The sequence below is a fragment of the Neoarthrinium moseri genome, assembly GCF_022829205.1.
Source record: "Neoarthrinium moseri strain CBS 164.80 chromosome Unknown scaffold10_Wmoseri_CBS_16480, whole genome shotgun sequence".
In the NCBI taxonomy this organism is placed as follows: domain Eukaryota; kingdom Fungi; phylum Ascomycota; class Sordariomycetes; order Amphisphaeriales; family Apiosporaceae; genus Neoarthrinium; species Neoarthrinium moseri.
The window spans coordinates 649,823-671,471 of NW_026055124.1; the positions used below are offsets into that span (position 1 = coordinate 649,823).

The 21,649-nt window shown below is 54.9% G+C and overlaps 9 protein-coding genes across 9 annotated transcripts; 6 read left to right on the forward strand and 3 right to left on the reverse strand.

The window, feature by feature from the left end:
- Positions 1-2,808: 2,808 nt before the first annotated feature.
- On the forward strand, positions 2,809-4,181 carry JN550_004074 (uncharacterized protein; the record flags this gene model as incomplete). Its single annotated transcript, XM_049315549.1, has 3 exons — positions 2,809-3,093; positions 3,169-3,689; positions 3,758-4,181. 3 exons carry the CDS (start codon positions 2,809-2,811, stop codon positions 4,179-4,181), a joined length of 1,230 nt encoding a protein of 409 aa, XP_049174096.1.
- A 609-nt stretch (positions 4,182-4,790) lies between these two features.
- Positions 4,791-6,086, reverse strand: JN550_004075 (uncharacterized protein; the record flags this gene model as incomplete). Its single annotated transcript, XM_049315550.1, has 3 exons — positions 4,791-4,851; positions 4,908-5,997; positions 6,050-6,086. 3 exons carry the CDS (start codon positions 6,084-6,086, stop codon positions 4,791-4,793), a joined length of 1,188 nt encoding a protein of 395 aa, XP_049174097.1.
- Positions 6,087-7,312: 1,226 nt separating this feature from the next.
- Positions 7,313-7,736, forward strand: JN550_004076 (uncharacterized protein; the record flags this gene model as incomplete). Its single annotated transcript, XM_049315551.1, has 2 exons — positions 7,313-7,447; positions 7,563-7,736. The coding sequence occupies 2 exons, from the start codon at positions 7,313-7,315 to the stop codon at positions 7,734-7,736; spliced, it is 309 nt and encodes a 102-aa protein (XP_049174098.1).
- A 522-nt stretch (positions 7,737-8,258) lies between these two features.
- On the reverse strand, positions 8,259-10,082 carry JN550_004077 (uncharacterized protein; the record flags this gene model as incomplete). The annotated part of the gene is made up of 2 exons (XM_049315552.1): positions 8,259-9,889; positions 9,965-10,082. 2 exons carry the CDS (start codon positions 10,080-10,082, stop codon positions 8,259-8,261), a joined length of 1,749 nt encoding a protein of 582 aa, XP_049174099.1.
- Positions 10,083-10,383: 301 nt separating this feature from the next.
- Positions 10,384-11,489, forward strand: JN550_004078 (uncharacterized protein; the record flags this gene model as incomplete). The annotated part of the gene is made up of 3 exons (XM_049315553.1): positions 10,384-10,429; positions 10,789-11,058; positions 11,110-11,489. The coding sequence occupies 3 exons, from the start codon at positions 10,384-10,386 to the stop codon at positions 11,487-11,489; spliced, it is 696 nt and encodes a 231-aa protein (XP_049174100.1).
- Positions 11,490-12,556: 1,067 nt separating this feature from the next.
- Positions 12,557-13,111, forward strand: JN550_004079 (uncharacterized protein; the record flags this gene model as incomplete). The annotated part of the gene is made up of 1 exon (XM_049315554.1): positions 12,557-13,111. The coding sequence occupies one exon, from the start codon at positions 12,557-12,559 to the stop codon at positions 13,109-13,111; it is 555 nt and encodes a 184-aa protein (XP_049174101.1).
- Positions 13,112-14,017: 906 nt separating this feature from the next.
- JN550_004080 (uncharacterized protein) lies at positions 14,018-15,698 on the reverse strand (the record flags this gene model as incomplete). The annotated part of the gene is made up of 4 exons (XM_049315555.1): positions 14,018-14,186; positions 14,241-14,815; positions 14,878-15,422; positions 15,482-15,698. 4 exons carry the CDS (start codon positions 15,696-15,698, stop codon positions 14,018-14,020), a joined length of 1,506 nt encoding a protein of 501 aa, XP_049174102.1.
- A 2,143-nt stretch (positions 15,699-17,841) lies between these two features.
- JN550_004081 (uncharacterized protein) lies at positions 17,842-18,405 on the forward strand (the record flags this gene model as incomplete). Its single annotated transcript, XM_049315558.1, has 1 exon — positions 17,842-18,405. One exon carries the CDS (start codon positions 17,842-17,844, stop codon positions 18,403-18,405), a length of 564 nt encoding a protein of 187 aa, XP_049174103.1.
- A 1,705-nt stretch (positions 18,406-20,110) lies between these two features.
- Positions 20,111-21,626, forward strand: JN550_004082 (uncharacterized protein; the record flags this gene model as incomplete). The annotated part of the gene is made up of 2 exons (XM_049315559.1): positions 20,111-20,504; positions 20,575-21,626. 2 exons carry the CDS (start codon positions 20,111-20,113, stop codon positions 21,624-21,626), a joined length of 1,446 nt encoding a protein of 481 aa, XP_049174104.1.
- Between the last annotated feature and the right edge of the window lie 23 nt (positions 21,627-21,649).

Here is a 21,649-nt window from a genome sequence, read left to right on the forward strand (position 1 = left end):
CGTTGCAACTCTGCTTTGGTGAGATAAACCTGAGTTGACATAACAACGCCTACTAACCAAAATTAGGATCCCTATCCAGCAGGCTTCAGCAGCGTACCCGAGCTCATCACCGACTATCTCACCGGTAGATACTCACTGCCCTACGGTCACCTCGAAATCCATTTGCAGCACCTGCGTATACCCAGCGTGCCTCGAGATCTCCACAGTATCCAACCCTTGCGACTGTTCGACTCCGGTTCCAACCGTCTCTGCTACTTACCCGTGCGAGAACGGCTGCCCTTCATTCAAATGCGGTGGTACTCAATACGTGTCAGCTACCTCCTCGTCCACGTGTGCTTCGGTCCCAAACGAGCCCAACACAAGCTGCACACCCACCGTCACTGTGTCCGCCTATCCATCTGAGGGTTGCTCCATCAGCTCATGTGACACTAATTGCATCATTGATAGTAAGGGTGGTACTGATTGCATATGGCGGTGAACTGGCTAACATGGACCAGAATTCGTCACATATCCATGCGGATGCCCGACGACCGGCGTGGGCGTTGTGACCACAACCGTTGTCCAGCCATGCCCAACTGCCGCTCCTTGTTACAACTGCCACACGGGGTTTCCGTTCGCGACATACGAGAGCCCGTGTCCCACAGACCCTCCATACACAAGTGTTTATTAGGACTAAAACCGTGTTAGGTGAGCCTACACAACGTCTGTACGGGGACTTTAGTCATACATGGCTCAGCCAGAATAGTGAAGATTAAATCTCTCTATCGGAAAGCTAGATAGAGTAGCACTGGCGAATTGAAAGTTTGGCTCCATCAGAAATATGACTTTTCTCCATCTACCATTACAAGGAGGCTGAGTAGCCTGTCTAACGCCGTACCGTATATTTAGGCCTGCGGCAATTAGTAATCAAGCAGCGAAAGGTCTGGACGAAGGTTGGAACATCGTTGACAAAAATGACCCTGGATGGCCTCTAGTAACGTGTAGTTGTATAGAGTAAAATTGTTAGTTTGGGGCTCTGCAGGGTTGTGGCAAAAGACCTATCTTACGTCCTTAACAACGCCCAACGGAATGTCTTGCACGTCATTACACACGATTTAGCCAGGGCTTGGTGGAACTCTCCGGCAAGCTTGAGAAGAGACAGCTCACGGTGATAGAAGACTAACGAACTAATTCTGAGGGTCAGAAGCACCAGGGGAGATTACGCTAAGTACTGGGTGTTTCTCTTAGTGGCACTCGTGAGTGTTGAGATGAGCTTGGAACGGCATCGCGTCTCCTTCCTGATAAACTTGATATTAGGTCGCCTTGTGGATAAGCTTATCACTCCAGTGGCACTGTATACCGCTAGCAGCCATAATTCGTTTTTGCCCTATCGTAAGTGTAGCAAGATCTTGACGATTATTTTGAGATCAACTACAAGACTATACGACTGTGTATATAATCATCGACTATTCCGCCATAATGCGGGTTATATTGCTAGGTGAAGACACCGACATAGCTAGTTAGCACTAAACAGTGAGTCCTGAGTTTTTATTCATATAGGCACGACGAGTCTCTAATTCGGTGTGCTCGATCTGCCTGGGCTAGGCCTTGTGCCAAGTAGCCAAGGACAAACGTTGCAGGCAGTAATCTGTGGATCAAAGCCTCTTAATGGGGATTACTCTAATTCAGAAGACGCATGTAGACTGTGGTGACATTTGCGCTATTAACCGAATGTGAGTGTACCTACATTCCTAGGTACCCAAGGTAACATCAACGCTACCGTGCCACGCAATGCTCAGAATGCCGCGGCATGTGGGGTCGAGATTTTGTATTCCTTTCAGAGATAGACCCGAAATCCAGGATACCGATGGAAAACGAGTTCAAGACCACGCATATGGACAGACCTCCGGGTCATCCATATCATGATACGAGAGCCGAACTGGATCCACATAGTGTTGACGGGGAGCTGCGGTGCCAGAGCTGAACGACTCGCTTATTGCAGCCACATAGTGTTACCTTGAAACCGCTCGGCTTATGGTGCCGTGCCATAGTAACTTACTTTGCCTTTGCCGTATAGTCGCGCAGCCCCTCAGCCCCCGGGCGTATTCCTGCGATATAACCCCACAGCTCGAATAGTATTTCATCTCTCTAGTTTCAAGGGTGAGAAGGTCGCTCAGAACTTGGCGGGTCGGCATAACGCGATTTGTAAATTGACCCAGCTCCCCAGCTTTCGACATTCAGCAGCGAGTCGCAACAAGCTTTGCCTGCCCAGGACGGGGCGGCGGGCGGCCCCACACTTCTCTCTGCTTAAACCTTAAGCCACCCCTGGCGGAGACCCGCACGTCGCACCTATCAGCAGACACAGCCGCCCTATGCGATCCCACTCCCCTAACCACATGCCTAAAGCAGCCTGATCTACTGGCCTGGCACGGCGTGACTGGTTGGCTGGCGTGTCGTCTCGAGTTGATAGAGCAGGAAGTGGATTGGGCAGATCTCAATGTCCTCGCGGGCAGCTCCCGTCCACCTATCTTGCTTGGTCTGGTTGCTTGGTTGCTTACTTGCTTATTTGCCTGCTGTTCCATTCTTAGACTTGCCAGGGCGGCCCGCCCTCTCTTTGGCTACTGGGCGGCCCCAGGCTCCAGACGGAAGGTCCATATGCCAGCCGCTGGGGGAAGGCCGGTATCGCGAAACCCACCTGCGAGCACCGCCGTGCACACGTGGTGCACCGTGGGCTATGTACAAAAGCGAGATGCTTGGCCCTCTTTCTGACCATGAGGGCGTCCCGCTGGAAGCTGAGGACATCGCAAAGTGCCCGCCCCTGCCTTCACAATGCTCTCTGTGCGAGCCGTTTCGGGCCTCGCGCTCGCCGCCGTGCTGAGTGCCGCGAGGCTCGGTCTTGCCAGTCCTTTGGACCACCCGGCTTACCGTAGCGTCTTCGACGTCGATGCGGTAGCCTCATGCTCCGCCACCGGGCAGGCCTCCTGTCAGAACACAACTGTGCAGACGAACCTGTGCTGCTTCAATGCCCCCGGTGGCGCCTTGCTTCAGACGCAGTTCTGGGACACGGACCCGGTCACCGGTCCCGATGACAGCTGGACCATCCATGGTCTCTGGGTGCGTTCCTGACTCCCCCCAAACCGCTTCTGCTTTGCTGTAATGTTTCATCATGACTTACATGTATATTTATAGCCTGATAACTGTGACGGCACGTACGAGTCCAGCTGCGACTCGTCGCGTGCGTACACGGACATCACGGGGATCCTGACGTCGGCGGGGGAGACGGAGCTGGTGAGCTACATGGAGACGATGTGGGTGTCGAACAGCGGGACGCCCGAGTCGTTCTGGGAGCACGAGTGGTCCAAGCACGGCACGTGCGTGTCGACGCTGGACCCCAAGTGCTACACGGGCTACACCAAGGGCCAGGAGGCCGTCGACTTCTTCAAGAAGGTCGTCGCCCTGTTCAAGACGCTGCCCACCTACGACTGGCTGAGCGCCGCCGGCATCACCCCGTCCAGCTCCAAGACCTACACCCTCGCCCAGATCCAGGCCGCCCTCACCAAGAACCACGGCGCCAGCGTCTACCTCGGCTGCAACAATGCCGAGATCAGCGAGGTCTGGTATTTCTTCAACGTCAAGGGGTCCGTCCAGACCGGCACCTTTGTGCCTGTTGCCTCTCTGAATTCGGCAGAATGTCCGAGCACCGGAATCAAGTAAGTGATGCGTGTTTGCAAGCTGAAGAATAGTCGATGGCGGGACCAGACTGACACGTATCGTACAGATACCTCCCTAAGAACGGCGGTGGTGACGATGGTGGTGGTAGTGGAGGTGGCGGCGGAGATGGCGGCGGCACCGTCTTCTCGGGCAGCGGGACGCTGAACGTGTACAGCAGCGGGACGCAGAAGGGATGCCTGATCTCGGCGGGCACGTGGTACACGAGCGGGACGTGCGCGACGTACACGGCGACGGCGTCGGGCAGCGGGTTCACGCTCAAGTCGTCGAAGGGCAACTGCGGCCTGTCGGGCGGCGTCTTCACGTGCGGGTCCGGCGTCACCAGCACCGTATTCACAGCCAGCGGCAGCAGCCTGATGGCCAGCGGGTCCACGGCCTTCTCGGCCGACTCGACCGCCTCGGGCTCGACCCAGGTCAAGGTCTACTCTGGCAGCAGCCACTCGGTCAAGCTGACGGTGCAGTGGGCTTCGTGATGGATCGGAAGACCTGTGGATCATGTGGTAGTCTATAGCGTTTTTGGATATTCAGCTTGACTATGAGTGTAACTCCTGAGATTATGACCATATTCGCCCTGTGATTCTACTTTGAAACCAAAAAAAAAAAAAAAAAAAAAAAAAAAAAAAAAAAATGTGTAAACCATGAGAGTGGTAGTGTATGTGACGTTGACCATAGCTCACCTGCGAAATTTGGACCCAAAAAACTCAAGTCTAGTTGAGGGTCCATGTATAATGGCGTGAGAGCATGTTCTTAGCATAAGAAAGCCGAAATCCTTATCAATTACTTGTAAGATGGCAACGCAGCTCTGAAGAGAGCCCCCAGTGTCTCTAGTACAACTCACCGTGGCGTATGCACAGCCTGCAATCAGCATTACTATCCTGGCATGTCACTGCTCGGTCGCTGGTCTGAGGAATTGGAGTATTTGTACACTGCACGTGAATATGTCTCATTCTGGGTCTTCGTGGTATCGTCAATGAGTGGCCCTCCGAACGCCGTAGCAACAGCAGCAATACTATGGTTTCACCGAAGCATCATCCATCCAACAAACATGCAGCGTGTATGCTCGTCTTATATCTCCGCTCTCGCTATGTCATTTTGACATAATTGCTTGGGAATATACCATGCCTCGTGCCAATCATGCCGGTCCTAGACGAGCGTGTTAGCTAGATGACAAGGTCTGAAACGACTACTAGAGTACTTACCACCAGTCCGTTTCGTTCTCGGTCTTCTTCAGAATCGTGATGACGTCGCCCTTCTTGAACGTCAGGTCGCCTGGGGTATCGCTCTCGAAATTGTACATGGCAACCGCCTGGTTCTTATTCACCATGGCCTGTTTGCTCTGGTAGTTTGGCTTGGGAGCTGCCGGCCTGCCGGGGCCGGCCTTTTTCTCCGGCGCAAACGCCCCTGCGTGTTCTTGATGCTGCTGCTGCTGCTGCTGCTGCTGGGCGCCGTAGCCAGTGCCTGCCTGCCACGTCGAGGCTCGTTGGGGCGCGGTGTATTGGTCCTCATAACCCCCCTGGGCTGGCGTTTGGGCTGGCGTTTGGGCTGGCGTTTGGGTGCCCATGCTCTCGTCGGCCGCCACACCTGTCCCTCCCATGCCCATAAACTCGCGGCGGTTTAATATCGTCATGAGCGGCGCGGCTTCATGGGGTATGTTGGAGCTGGTGAGGAGTTGCATTGCGCTCAACCGTTGACCGTACAGCTTCTCATTTGCATCCTTCCGCTCAATAATGGCGGATCCCTCCAGAGACACACCGGCGAAAAGTCCCTTGGTCTTGCTGTAGCTGAAGATTCCGGCCACACTCTTTAACGACGCCGCGCCAGCAGCTTCCGCATTGCGACCAACAGGCCCCGCTGCGATAGACACATTTCCACCGAGGGTGATGGAGCCGGCCTGGGCAAATGTCTTGACCGCATTCCGGTCGTTCAGGATGAAGACAAAGTCGGTCAACTCGAATCCGATCTGGCCTCCGAAGCCGGCACCTCCGGTCATGATGGCGCTGGGGGCGGACCACGATCCATTCTCCAGGCGGGCGACGACCAAGCCGGAGCCGAAGCGTGCTGAGCCGAGGAAACCGGCCTTGATGACGGTCAAGATGGCGAGACCTTTCGCATTCTGTAGAATCTCGGGCGGGATGACCTTGTCGGGCGAGAAGGCCTGGCGGGGGTCGACGAACGAGGTCAGGATCTTGCCGCACTTTTTGCATTCGGCTGGAGTGGTAAACAGAGGGTCAGCATGATGTTGTGTGTTGGGCGGCTTCGCGGCCAGGTCGGATATGACGGCACGAGGTTCTGGTGTAGCTCGGAGAGGGAGAGGGAGAGGGAGAGGCGGGGGGTCACGTACCTGCCAGTGACGACGGCAGAGGGTTGTTGATACCCATAGCGGTTCTTTGGTCTTCTGTGCACGCACTACCTCGATATGCGATCCTGTTGTTTCTGCCCGCGAAAGCGTGGAAAGATAGGAAGCGGGTTTGTATGCCGAGTGCGAAGAGCTGCCTGGTACAGGTACAGGGTGTGGATGCTGACCAGCTAACCCACGTAACGGTCTAGTAGGTAAGTTACTTAAGTATGCACTTCAGTCCGCCGTATCGAGGTGGGGTGTATCGTGACGATGGATTCACAGCTGCGGGGCTGAGCAGCTAGGGCGTACCGATGATTCCGAGGATCCTGGGCGGTATCGCTGGCGGTGGGATAATAAGGTGAGCAGAGATGGGTGCGATGGGACAAGAATGTTTGGTATCTATGTGTGTAGGTCTGGTATTCAGGTTGGTTGAAACAAAAGATGTTCAAGTGTGCTGCTGTCGCATGAAGCGCATTACAGGCTGCCTGGCTGGGCCTCCCGTCGCTCCAGCAGCTACCTTAGCTATCGCAGTGGCGCACGTAGCGTGTACGTCAACCTGCACATGGTCTTCGCCAAGAAACCGTCCCGTCTTCACGGCGATCTGATTGCCCGCCAGGCCCGAGGGGATCCTTGGAGAAAGCTCTCCACACCCTGGCAGGTCCTGGGCTTTGGGGCTTGCTGGGCCTCCCGCCGGCTCCAAGGCCCCATGACACCCTCCGCAAATCCCCTGTGGCTAGTGTGCAGACTGCTGAGCCACAGCCTGCGTCATGGCCTGCCTCCAGTCCAGTCTGGCCCCTTGTATCGCCGCCGCCCCTTTCTCTGTCGCCTGACGAGCAATGCGACAGGCCACCGAACCATAGCCAGTACCGCGAAAGGCGAGACAAAGCAGCCGCAGCAGCAGCAGAATCGTCGCATCCAGACTGACTGTTCGCCATTGACTTGCGGCCCACCTGACTAGTATAACCCCCATCATATATGACACAGCAAACCGTAGAGACCCGGCGCTAGCGAACATCTGAGAGGCGCCCGAGAGCCCCGGCCAGGAAGTTAAGACACTGAAACAGGGTCTAGAACTTGGACCTACCGAATCGACTCCCCCTTCCACCCTACTCCGACCCGCAGCGACAGCGTCTTGGACGGTATCCGACGATAGTTGGCAAAAATCAAACCCTCTTTTCTCTGTTCTTCCTCCTCTAAGCGCCCAACTCCCCCCGCCCGAACCGAACCTCCAGGGAAACGCCGGCCCCAGCGCAGAAACCAAAAACCATGTCGGAAGCCTACGAACGCGAGCGCCAGAACAACGCGCGCCTCGAGGAGCTGTCGGCCAAGGTGTCGTCGCTGCGCGGCGTCACGGTCGACATCTACGACAACGCGCGCGCGCAGGACGTCATTGACAACACCGTGAGTCTCTTCCCTCTTGCCCCCGCCGCTCCCCTGCCCTGTCCCGGGGGGAAGCGGCGCTCCGCTCGAAAGTCCGAAAGAATGCAAGAGAAGCTGACGAGGGCCCTGAGCGCAGTCCGACACCTTCTCGTCCATGTCGACGCAGCTCAAGGGCTCCGCCGGCCGCCTGACGCGCATGGCCGCCTCCGGGAACAAGGTCGCCATATTCAAGCTCTCGGCCATCATCATCGGCGCCTTCCTCGTGCTGTACTACCTGTGCAAGCTTCTGTTCCGCGGCTCGCCCGCTTGAAGGGATGTGTCGACTTCCTACGATGGACGGTGACAGTGTATACGATGTATGGCAAAACCCGCCTTGAATGGGATAGGCATTGGGCACGGCAGGCAGAGGCGGGTTGGTTCTATGAGATGATTTCTTTTTTTGGGGGATGATCGAGAAGGAGACAAAAGAACCTATCACGATGGCCCGGCGAGGCTTTCATGGATACTGCAGGACCTCCAGTCAAGGGTAGCTGATCGGGGCCCCTTGACCTGGACGGACCCTGCCGACACGAGACGAGCGGTAGACATACCCCTTGGAGCATAGCATCGGGCGTTCAGGTATAGGCGTGTTATTTTCACTACGTATAGGTCATTCAGTATATACAGTCTCTATTTCCGTTCAAAAGGACGAGCTTTTGTTCTTTCTTTTTATTTTGCATGGCAAGATTGTCTATCATGATGTGACCTCCCAGCAGTCCCGGACAAAACTTCCGACAGATCCCAGCTGTCCCCCGTCTATATCGCGTTTGTTGACTTTGGTCCAGGGGCTCCCTCACTGCCAGACGTTTGAGAACAAGTCATCGTTGCCACCGAAGCCACCACCCTGCTTGGTCGTGCTGCTGGTGTTGGCAGTCGCGGTCGTGTTCGTGTTCGTGCTGCTGGTCCAGCCTCCGAACTCCTCGTCGGCGGCGACCTTCGGGGCGGGCGCCATGCTGAATCCACCAGACTGCGTGTTGAAGCCACCGGACTGGCCGGGGACGATAGATGTGCTCGCCAAAGTACTACCCGAGTTGCCCCAGCCGAAATCGCTGCCGCCGAACGCCGAGGGCTTGCTGATTTCCGGGCTCTTCTGAGCGGGAGCTGCCGGCGCAGCTGGCTCACCCCATGCATTTCCCCAGACATCTGCATTGTTGAACGAGGACGTGTTCACAGTTGACGCGGGAGCAGCGGGTGCAGCAGCTGGCGCAGGCTTGGGTTGAGACAGGTTGAATACGGAGGAGTCCACGGGTGCGGCAGCGGGTTGAGGAGCCGCCGCCGGGGCCTGGGGTGCAGGCGCAGGGCTAGAAAGATCGAAAAGGTCGCCAAATGACGAAGATGCAGGCTGGGCTGGCTTCGCAGGCGCTGCCGGGGCGCCCCATCCTCCGAAGCTATCAGACGAGGTCAGGGAGGGCTGTTGCTGGTGCTGAGGAGCTGCAGGCTTTGCCGGCTTGGAATCAAAGAAGCTGCCTCCACTCAGGCTGGAGAACGCAGAAGCGGGCTGGGGTGTCGACTTGTTGCTGGAAATGCTGCCTAATCCTGCGAAGGCGTCCTTCGGCGGGCTCTTGGGGCTCGCCACGTTGCCGAAGCTCAGGCCTGCAAAAGCATCGTCCAGCCCTCCGCTGGTCGACTTTTGTGACTGGTGGCTAAAGGTTGGCGACTGGACAGGGGGCGATTGCACACCACCAAAGCTGCCGAACGAGGCAGAGGATTGTTGCTGCTGTGGTGGTTGCGGCCGAGGGGCTGATGCGTAGAGCGATAAGATGGACTGCTTGAGATCGGGTCGGGATTGGGCCCCTCCTGCTCCCGAGGTTCCGGTCGTGCTGGCAGGGCGCGGGGGTGCCGCGGGCGCATCGCTGAGAAAGTCGAGGCCGAACAAGGAGTCCTTGGCAGCGGTGGACTTTGGTGGCGCCGGGGAGGCCTTGGGCGGCGGCGCCTGAGCGGCGGGAGGACCAGCGGTGCTTGCTCTCGGCGGCAGGTCGTCGCCGCCGATAAGATCGGCCTGTGGTGCTGCGACCCTCCTAGGGGCGGCGGATTGTCCCACAGATGCTTTCCGGATGGACTCCTTTCGCTCGATGTTCTGCTTCTCCTTGACAATGCTCAGGGGTATGTCGTCATCGCCCTCGGTATCCAGCGAGGCCGGGTCGGGCATTGGCCCGTCCATGACCCATCTCTTCAGCTCGTATTTGGTCCTGATGAAGTTCTCGATCTTGGCGTCCGAGGGCACGTGGCCAGGCGCCAGCTTGGATTCCCAGTATTTGTTGGCGCGCGCGTTACCCCAGCTCAGGATGCTTGCGAGCTGCTCGTCGGTCCAGGAATCGAGGTCCACCGACTTGACTCGAGAGATGTGCGTTCCCATTCCTCGGTGAATGCCCGAGCAGCGAATGCAGATGAAGACACCCAGGTTCCAGCTGGCCCACCTGGGGTCTGCAGACAGGCGCAATTAGCACAGGGCCGGGCGGTGATGGACGGGCGGGCAGGGCGGCGAGGGTGCAGACTCACGTTTGTTCTTCTTGCAGTCGGCGCATATCTTGTTGGACTCGAGCTTCAGGAGACTCTTGATGGTGGCCTGGTTCTGGGCTGCCCGCTCCGCAGCCGGGTTCGGCGGTCGTCTAGACATTGCGGAGACGAGTACGGACGGCGGCTACAGCGAATTGACGGTCGAGTGCTGGACAGTCGCCGAGATAAGTGGAAGGGAGAGAGAGGCGTTGGTGGTGCAACTTGTCCAGATAGATCACTTGGGCATCAAAGGGTGCTGTGCGGACTAGGTTGTCAGAACTGTGGCTTGTTTTATGACAGGCTGCATTGTGCAGTGCGGGCGTCGCAATGAAGTCAATAATGGAATGGGGGGGTGGGACTGGACAACGGGGGGGCCGCCCGCAGCAGCTGCCGCCTGGGAGCAGTCGGACATCGCTACAACCATGATCCGGGCTTCGAGGTACCTACCTGGTGAGCCCGAGGTCTTGTGTAAGTCCATGCCTAGGTAGTTAGCTGAGACAGCTTTGCCTGGGGCAACTGGGTCTATCGACCTATCGGGGACCTTTACTAGGGCAAAGCTCACGCCGCGCTGCAGGCGATAGTGGCGTTCGCGGGAGCTGTTCAGGGCCCTTCTAGGCGCAGGTGCCACTGTGCCGGTGCTGGGTTGGGCCTGGCTGCCGGGTGGCTAGGATAGCTTGCCCCGCCGAACACAGTTGAATGGCATCATGCACAGCCGTCAATGATTCCAAATCCCAGCTTCAGGTGGGCTCTTCGTCCAGCACCAATCGTCGAGACACCTTACGAATCTTTTCTTGTTATTACCACGGCAAGCTGCTATAAAACCCCAGACCCGTCTGCAACCGTGCTGCTCACCCCGCACAGCACCAAACTCATGCGTCTGCCACCGTTCTCTAACTTCATCCGCACTCTGTACACCTTCTCCGGCTTCACAGGAGCTCGAGCTTCAGCGCAACAGGCACTTCGTCGGCAGCCCACAACCTTCAGGTCTATGCCCACCATTCCGTTCCTCGGGAGTCTCTTCAGCTCTTCCAGCTCCAGCAGCATGTCGTACCCGGATCAACGAACCAACGATGAGTGGCGCGCCGTGCTGAACAAAGGTGCGCGAAGCATCATCCCGCCTCGATTACGTCACTAACACCCGCTTGTAGAGCAGTTCAGAATTCTGAGGGAGAAGGGCACCGAGCCTCCGGGCTCCGGAAAGTATGACAAATTCCACTCGGACTCGGGAGTTTACACCTGCGCCGGTTGTGATGCGCCGCTGTACAAGGCCAACCACAAGTTCAAGTCGGGCTGCGGCTGGCCTGCGTACTTTGACAGCATCCCTGGCGCTGTAACCCGCCACGAGGACAACACCTTTGGCATGGCGCGGACAGAGATTGTCTGTTCCAACTGCGGCGGCCACCTCGGCCATGTTTTCAAGGGCGAGGGCTACCCTACGCCAACAGACGAGCGACACTGCGTCAACAGCGTCAGCTTGAACTTCTCCCCTGAGGAGGGTGATAAGGCCGCAAAGGACAGCAAGGCCTAGAGTTACATATCAGGACAATATGTTTCATCTACTTTTCCTGTAGTACAACTTATCAAACCACGTAAAACAGCTCATTTCCACATGAATCCACTCAAGATATTTTAAGCATTTTTTGATGTAGGGTACCATTACCGCGGTAAAGGTAGATGAAAGAGAATAACTCCGCGCTTACCAAACCCTCGCATTCACGTGAATATAATTATATGATGCGTCGCCCACGTAGTTTCTTTCCATCTTCAGAAACTGATATGCTGAGTCATCAGACATGATGGAAAGAACCAAGTCCTCTTTCGTGAGGTACAGAAAGATATGACGAGGCACTTGAGGTTGGATAATCCGTGGATCCATTACTCCCAGTCTGATGAACTCCCGACTATCTAAGATACGCTCACCTTTTGATTATAGCTACATGAAACTCCTTTTGCGCCTTTCAACCCCTGCAAGATGGCGGCATCTTTGATCACTGGGTATCATACGGTTCACTTAATGGTGTTCTTTTTTGATATAACAGCAACTTTCAGGCCGCATTCTTCATATCAGAGACACAAACTTATGACTCCAACTGAACGGTTTGCTCAACGCATCTAGTATCGTCCTGTATATATCGAGACTCCACTTCCTCTCCTTTTAGTGCCCCAAGAAATGGCTCTTGCAGCCTATCGATGCTGTACCTTCCCAACGCAGCCCCAGTTCAGACGAGGCCATTTGGTGGATCATATCTTGAATTTGGCCCTCGGCGATTGGGCGGTCCTTGTGAGAGACTTTGCTGCCGGAGAGAGAGTTTGTGTTTCTGGTGTGTATACGCCAAATCCAGGAAGCCTATTCACTGAAATCTCTGGCAGCGATAGCACACAAAATTGAGAAGAGATTTACTGCAAAACCCGGTGGCCATAAGCCTTTACCCTGACTACCGACTTCTTCCTTCCCCCATCAACACTTCCATGCTCACCTGCCACGCTTTACGTTCCCTTCGTTCATAGGTCAATCAACTTCGATCCACCCCTATGCCCTGGAGTTCCAGCTTTCTTGGCTATACATAAAAACCAAACTCAAAGAAATATAACATCATGCCCTGCCATCGCTATGGCCTTCGCTCGGTCACCCGTGCTCGCGAGAACCAGCAACGCACACCCGTCACCATCAAGATTGTCGGTCGCCACTCGCCAGAGCAGATCCGGCAAACGGTTGCGGAGGATCTCGAAAAGAAGAAACGATCCCGTCGTCACAAGAAGGTCACGCTACGCGTGAAGAAGCAGAGCCAGCCTCGGGAGCTGGCTCCTCCGCAACCCGCACCGGCGCCATGGAGACGACCAGACTTCATCATCGTCTTTAAGGGCGCCCGCAACCTGTGGTCTCTGCAGAACAGGAAAAGCGGGCGCTGCATCTGGCACGCGGAGCGGGACCAGGATCGTTCCGTTGCCTTTGCCTACCACGAAAACCACCTTGTCGGCCTCGAAGACACCACCACGGGAAAGTTGTTATACATCGACGGTCGTTACATACAGGCTCACAGTCTTACTTTGGACGACGTTATTACATACGACCAGGTCCATATCCCGATCGAAAAGCCACATGATGTTGATACGCTACCGGTTGTCAACATCAAGATTGAGGAAGACTAAGCACACCGATTCTGGGACTTTTTCACATCGGCGTTGCTGTTTACTTTTTCGCCCACAGGCTTGCTCGACTTCACTTAACATCGAGCCTTTTGGGAATTACCATTCGCCAAGCTTCCTTGCCCTCATTATCACGCGGCCGCGATACGAATGATGTTTGTCTTGTTGACGTTTGGACGATATACATCTTCGGAAATGCATGCCACAACGAACTCGATACCCCTATTCGTGGTACTGCACTTCACTTCTGGAGTAATTTCTTTGGACACCGTGACGGTAGTTTTCTCATGTTGGCTGCATTGAGCCTAGTAACGATTTCTTACGGGCATGACGGTTGGCGTTGGAGGCATGTAAGACCAACAAACGCACTGGTGACTGGCAATGGCAGAGACTACCCCTGTAGATATCTCATGAGGACCATCATGGATTATGGATCATTGGTTATGGGTTATGGGATTCTTAGTCGGATATGTGCGATGTCTTCACGTTTGATGGGCTAGGGAGCTTCGCAGGGGAGACACCTCCACCTTGAATACGGATTGGAACTCGGGATGCCTTGGCATCGGGTTGTGGCATCTGTGATTAGTCGGTCGTGGTACACGATAATGTGTTAATACCCAGCCTTACGCAAGTTATGTATATGTTTCTATGCATGAGTTGTGAATAGAAGGGCTATAATGTTGTAATCGACATTGAACTGTAGCCTGCCCCCAGTAGCGTACTCAAGAGAATGTTATCTCAGTTTCGTATAAGTGCAAATTGGATTCAACTTATATAAAAAAGCAAAAGACTCTGTCAAGAGCATCGGTCGAGCCTTATCCAATTTCCCCACGCAAAGTGTAGTTCATTCCCGACTTGTAAACAAATCGATACTTGGGTCTTTATTTGACAACACCACTTTCCCAACGTTCAAGCTGTGACTTCGGTAACGAGAGCAGGGACAACTCCCATGGATGGAGTGCCGAGTGCAAAATTGTCCTTGGTGACGTAAAAATCCTCTGCCTTCGTTTTTGGAAACTTGAATTCGAAGCGTTGTACGATGCTGCCAAGCAGGAGGTAGATTTCAGCCCAGGCAAGACTAGATCATCTTGTTAGCCTGTGTGATTTGCGGTGGACCGTGAACAACACTTACTACATTCCAATACAATTACGTTTTCCTTTACCGAAAGGCACAAAGGTCTTGTTGCCCAGCTGCCAAGGGCTGGGATCCATCCATCGATCTGGGTTGAAGCGCTCGGGCTCTGGATACTCTTCCTCATTCTGATGAAGTAAGTGCAGGGTCATCCCAACGGGTGTACCAGCTGGTATTCGCCAGTTTGCGTAAACGAGTTCTTTGTCCTGGGCGATGCGCGCACTGCGAGTGGCTATGGCGGGAGCCAGACGCATGGCTTCCATAATGATGGCAGTCAAGTAAGGAAGCTGCTCCAGCGTCTTCCAGTCACAGTCGGGAGCGGTAGCAAGCTCGGCCCGAAGCTTCTGGAGGATATTGGGGTCGCTGTAGATGTGAAAGGCCGCGATTCGTATGACGGCTGCCGTTGTCTCGTAGCCAGCACCTGTTGTGGTGGACATTTCGTCAAAGATTCGTTCAAATGACTTCTCAGGAGGTGGAAGTTTGGATTGCACAATTTCATGGACCAAAGTGCGTGGGCCGTCGTCATCTGGGGACACTGCCGCCTTCATGGAATTCTTGGTATCTCCCATGGTAATCTATACCCAAAATACGTGTTAGCTGTTGAAAAAAATCATGCAATCCACCAATCAAGTCTTACTATCATGAAGCGGAAGAAAGCCTCCATGACAGGATCGGAGACTGCCATGATCCACTGTGGCGGGATGGACCGCATGAAGGGACCAAAGAAGCGTATAAACTTTGTGATGCGCCACAGGAGACCGCCAGCCTGAGCGGCGACCACCATGCCCGCATCAAAGTCCTCCTTCCCAAGATCGTTGTAATGCTTTCCGAATATGTACTCGTTGACAACATCTCGCACGAATGCTGTAAAGGCGGCGCCGAGGTCTACGGTCTTCTTAGACGCGGCAAAGCTAGACAATCTGTCAAAGAGCGCTTGGACATGTCTCATGATCATGTCTTGCTGACTCGACACCTTGACCTTGGAGAAGAAGGGACCCAAGGGCAGACGACGGTTCTTGTGGAGGGTGTGATCGGCCGTCCACAGAGTAGCGCCTTTTGTTGCAAAGGCATCCACTGACCAGTCGTACTTGTGCCACACTCCTTCCTGGCGATTGTAGAGAGTGTCGAAGAAAGCCGCATCATTCACGTGAAGTTCGTGGGGACTGATACGGATGATTGGGCCTGTTCCAGAAGCGTGTGAGTAAAGACGGTGGGGAACCCGAAGACCAGGTCCTGCTCACCGTAATACTTATGCAGTTCAGCTATCTTGAAGGTATACTGGCCGCTCTGGTAAAGATCGTAGTAGCCTTCATACAATCGTGTCACGGCCGCGAGTTTGGGACCAGGGAATTGGGCCAGAGGATGCAGATACAGCCGGTACAGCGCAAGTGTCACATAGTAAAGGACAATGGTAGCGACTATGCTCTCTCCCAATGGCAAACCTGAGGGAGCTTCCATGGCGGCGACGGTGGAAAGCCGAACCTACGCGAAAGATGACGGTTGGGAATCGGGGGAGAGTGGGGAGGAGGACCCCATGAGCATGTATATTTACCTGCGATTTGCTTTGCCCCAATTGCCTACTAATAGTTGTTGGTTGAATAAGGCACAGCCGGCCCGTAACCCCCGAACCATGCGGAGGATTTGAGTGTACCGACTCGATATAGGGATCACTTCACCAAGAACCAACCGTCTGGAAGGATCCAGTAGTCCTTTGGTTCTGAAGCAAGGTGGTGTACATAGGTGATGCAAGGGAGGGATGAGATTGGTTAGGAGCGCCTGTTATTACAAGGTATGCACAGCGAATGCAGGGTGAATGGGATGCGGAGAGGGGAATAAGAGTCAGGGTGCATGAACTATGTCCACGCTTTCAAGACTTCTGTCTTGCGCGTGCGAAACTTTCAAAAATCCTCTTTCAAACAATCTCTCCTTTGCACTGCTGGTCAAGATGGTTATTCTGTTTGTCAAAAGTGTTGGCCTGGCGAATTGCATTGTCGTACTCTTGCCATTGGGTCTTATTCTGGTTAATTAAGACTGTCCCTGTCCAGCTGTTAACGTCGACAACACGGGGAATTTGAAGCTGAAATATGGGATTGATCTCAGTTCCTCACCCTCCTCTCATATAGCATATTCTTCCACCCTTTGCGGCATGTCCCGGGGCCCTTTTGGGCCTGTGCAAGTGGTATTACACCGTGGTTTCACGCTTTGCGCGGAAGGCGACACATTTGGCTATTGCAGCAGTTTCAGATTTACGGTAACAGGATCCGCCCGGAACCGAACTTGGTATTATTTCGCGATTCAGAAGCCTATGCCGGTATATACGGTGTTAAATCGAATGTACGAAAAAGCACACCACCGATCGAATTCTCCTTCAAAAGCAGCAGGCAGAAAAGCCAGAGAGCGAGCGGCGTCAAGATATATTTGACTTCTTGATGGATGTTCGGGACCCTGATACAGGGCTTCCCGCATATGACGGAGATAAGCTAAGAGCTGAGTCCAATCTGCTTATCAACGCGGGTTCCGATACTACTGCCGTTAGTCTCTCAGGGATATTCTTCTATCTCACGGGGGATCCTGAGCGATGTAGAAAGCTCGTATATGAGATTCGGACCACGTTCTCTTCAGTAGATGATATCATTCATGGACCAAAGCTTCGGGCATGCACATGTCTCAGGGCATGTATCGATGAGGGAATGCGCCTTACTCCGTCCGGCGTATGCGAATCGCCACGACAGGTGCTTCCTGGGGGCATGAGAATCAAAGCTGAATATCACCCAGCCGGGAACATCCTGGGTACAGTGGCTTGGGCCAATTCGCACAACGATGAAGACTTTGAGGATGGAGATGGGTTTCGCCCCGAACGTTGGATTGCGGACGAAGCGTCCGGGATCACCAAAGAGGAGGTTGCGCGAGTGCGAGCGTGTTTCAACCCTTTCCTCACTGGACCGTGCAACTGTGTTGGGAAAAATCTAGCCATGATGGAAATTATGATTATTGTAGCACGAACGTTGCATCGATTTGATGTAAGAAGGACCCTAAATTATTTTTTGGGCGGAGGAGCCCCCGAGTTGGGACGGGGATGTATGGACCGAAATGAAGTGCAGTTGGAAGATGCACACATCTCACTTCGAGATGGCCCAGAGATTCAATTCAAGGCCGCCTCAGCAATAGCGTGAAGGGACTGCCTACACTATTGGTTATCAGTCTCTACACTGTATTTATTGGTTTTCCAGATCAAGCTTTGTAAGAATGTAGCATTTGCAATTCCAATTTCTGAAGCGGGTTGGATCTGCCACAAATGGTACTAAACCAAGTGTTGGCTATAACTAGTCGAGTTTTTCTACCAATTCGCGCTTGAGAAGAAGGCTTATTTATGACTTCGCTGTTTGAAAAGTTTGTATCTCATATGATACAGTCAAGCCTACTGATTAGCGCTAACATTGGATGCAGTGCTACGATATTATGCCAATCTTGCAGTTTCTATTTTGGTCGGCGGTCACGTATAAGTTTTGACCGTTGTTCCTAAGAGGAGTGACCAGCCATACGTCAGAGCCCCTCATCCACACTCTACTTGCGAGAGCTTGAATCTACAACCACCAACGCAATGAAGACAGCGCTCTTGATCGTGGATATGCAACAGTACTTCAGCGGCATGGCAAAGAAGGCGACGCCAAATATAAAAGCCCTCCGCGAGTACTTTGGCGAGACCTCTCGGCCCACCATCTATACGCAGCACGGCCACCCGGACGAGGACTTTGTGCGTCCTTACCGGAACCAACTCGTGCGCCGCTGGGGCGTCGCGGGTTCCATCCACAAAGGAAGCCCCGAATGGGAGCTGATCCCGTGGGTGAAGAAGTCCGTCGGGACCTCGGAGGTGGTGGCCAAGAACACGTACGACGCCTTCGTCAACACGGATCTGGCCGCGCTGCTCGAGAAAAACGAGGTGGGGCGACTGGTGATATGCGGTGTCATGACGGACTGCTGTTGCGAGACGACGGCCCGGAGCGCCTTCAATAGGGGCTGGGAGACGTGGCTGGTGAGCGATGCGTGTGCCAGTGTCGATGAGGAGCAGCATCAGCGGAGCCTGGATGATTTCGTGTTTGGCTACGGGCCTTTGTGGACCACTGAAGAGGCTATCAAGGCGTTGAGAAGCGAGGGAAGTACATAAAGGAAGAGGCCTGGATGGGTACATGTGAAGTTACGGAGGCTTCCTTCACTACATATTGACACATCAACGGTTCTTCACACGGCGCGGCTCCGTCAACAGGCAATATGATTCGATGGAATCATATTGTAAGCTAACAAATAATCGCTTTGCTTGCTTTGCAGGAAAATGTAGCAATTATTTTCATGGCTGGCTTATGCCGGCACCAGAAAATTTACATTTGTTTATTTGTGAGCTCTACTCAAGCCATCATATAGCAAGGTTTGCAGACGTGGAAGGAAGCATCTCACGTCTTGGCTGCGAGCATTTCGTCCGACAATTGGCCTCTAGTTACTAGGTGACCCCTACTTTCTGAACAACTGCGCCAATTCCCTGAGTCCATAACAACTCAAATTGCCAGTTGCAGATTGCTTTTAGAGCTCCATCATTGGACGGGAATCTTGTCTCAATCCGGCATGCTGAGTTGGGAAATTGCTTATCGCCGGCGAGCTAGCAAGTTATCTCCCTCATGGAACTTCCCGAAATGCATCTAGGGTACGGGGTAGAGGGCTGGGAAAGTAAAAAGAAATTCGACCTCTTGACCGCCGGTCGGTGTCAATTATATCATCAACTGCTCAGAGAGCTCGTCTCCGTGTCTCTGCCGCTTCCTTGTCAGACGCTGTGGTATTTGCCCAAAACTGCAGTGGTGCGGAAGTCGAGAGGCAACCTTGACTCCGTGGCCACCAGGTTGCACACGCGCCCAGCTTTTGCTCGGGGTGTAAGACGCGCTGTGAGACGGGCCAGCGTTCCAGGGCCCTAATCCCCGAGCTTGGTTCGACTCTCGACGGCCATCCCGTCGGTACACCTCTCGAGATAAACAGGTACAGACTCATCACCTCGCGTTTCCAAGTTCACAGCTCGTACTCCATTGAGTGACCTATGCTGACCGCAACTTACAGCACCTTCCTTGGCCGCGCCCCATAAAAGATACAGCTTGCATTTAGATGGCAGCTAATAAGCTTCCCTCACCGAGATGGGCGAGGGCGGGAGCTCTGCGGGCGGGAGCAGCTCTGCTTCCGCCGCCCGCGCGGACATGTCACCTTGAACTGCGATGCCTGCAGAGGGCGATATGCAGAGGTAAATATTACTGCCATCTCTTTTTTCCCTGTTCAGATCTACTCCTTCTCGTGACCAGCGCCCTCCCTTCTGTGGTCTTCGTCGAGCAGCCCGCGAGACGACGACTTACTCAGGAGCTTACCCTAGCACGTTTAGCACCCTGTCGCCACCGGTTTCGGCCGGCACTTGTCATACACAGTCGCCCTGTCGACGTGGGATGATTGATCACGGTTTTGAGTGGATCAGGCCATCGGGTCCTACCCTTGAATCCACACCGGACCCTTGGCACCGTTTTCTTGATCGCCTTGAAACTAATAGGCATCATGCCGCGTCCTGTATCCTGCGAACTGGTTTTCTTCTTCCTGTTCGTCCCTGAAGGCCCTTGAAGACTTAGACTTGCAGCGTCCTGCTTTGCGTCACAAAGATCATTATCACCACCCTCACTTCCTGCCCATCTCCTGCCGCTGGAGAAGAGACCTGTCATTAATCAGTGCCCGTTGCTCTAGTCACTACCCCGCCATCGTCGCGGTCACAGTCTACTATTACCCCACCATCGCGAGGGCAAAAGTTTCTGAGCCACCAGACGACGAGGAATATTCACACAACACACGCCATGGGCCGGCTGAACGTCAACAACATCAACCCCCACGTGGTGGAGGCCAAGTACGCCGTCCGCGGCGAGCTGGCCGTCAAGTCGGAGGAGTTCCGCGCCAAGATTCGCAAGGGCGAGGCCAAGGACCTGCCCTTCGACCAGGTCATCAGCGCCAACATTGGCAACCCCCAGCAGCTCGACCAGAAGCCCATCACCTTCTTCCGACAGGTCCTCAGTCTACTGGAGAACCCTCTGCTCCTGGAGCACGAGGATGTCCTGGTGGACAAGCTGGGCTACAAGACCGATGTCATCGAGCGAGCAAAGTGGCTGCTGAGCCAGGTCGGAAGCGTGGGGGCGTACAGCGCCAGCGCGGGTGTCCCGGCGATCAAGGAGAGCATCGCCAAGTTCCTCGAGAGTATGTACTTTGCCCACGGGTGCTGTTACGCAAGAAGATGGGGTCATAGTTTTGCTGACTGAGCGCACAGAGCGAGACGGCTTCGCGGCCGACCCTGCGCACATCTACCTGTCCGCCGGTGCCTCGTCCGGTGTCAACACCCTCCTGCACATCCTCTGCGCCGCCCCCAACTCGGGCATCCTCGTCCCCATCCCGCAGTACCCCCTGTATACAGCCTCGCTGTCGGTGCTCAATGCCACCTGCGTGCCGTACTACCTCGACGAGGCGTCCAACTGGGGCACCTCGCTCGAGACCATCAAGGAGTCGTACCAGAAGGCCAAGAGCGAGGGCACCGATGTGCGCGCCATCGTCATCATCAACCCGGGCAACCCCACGGGCGCCTCGCTGTCCGAGGCCGATATCCGCTCCGTGATCGAGTTCGCCCAGCAGGAGCAGCTCGTCATCATGGCCGACGAGGTGTACCAGACCAACGTCTTCAAGGGCTCGTTCCACTCGTTCCGCGAGATCCTGCTCAAGCTGCAGAAGGAGGCGCCCGGCAAGTTCGAGGGCGTCGAGCTCGCGTCGCTGCACTCCATCTCCAAGGGCATGGTCGGCGAGTGCGGCCACCGCGGCGGCTACTTTGAGCTGATCAACTTCGACGCCGAGGTCGAGGCCCAGATCTACAAGTTCGTCTCCATCACGCTGTGCGCCCCCGTCATCGGCCAGTGCCTGGTCGAGCTCATGGTCAACCCGCCCAAGGCCGGCGAGCCGTCGTTCGAGCTGTACGACCGCGAGTACAGCGCCATCTTCAACGGGCTCAAGGAGCGCGCCTTTGCGCTGTACGAGGCCTTCAAGGACATGGAGGGCGTCGAGTGCGGTGAGCCCCAGGGCTCCATGTACCTGTTCCCGACGATCCGCGTGCCCGCCAAGGCGGCCGCCGCCGCCGAGAAGGAGGGCCGCGGCGCCGACGACTTCTACTGCATGCGCATGCTCGAGGCGACGGGCGTCTGCGTCGTGCCGGGCTCCGGCTTCGGCCAGAAGGAGGGCTCGCTGCACTTCCGCACCACCTTCCTGGCCCCCGGCACCGAGTGGGTCGGCAGCATCAAGAAGTTCCACAAGGAGTTCATGGACGAGTTCCGATGAGCGGGGCTGCGTGATGGACGAGA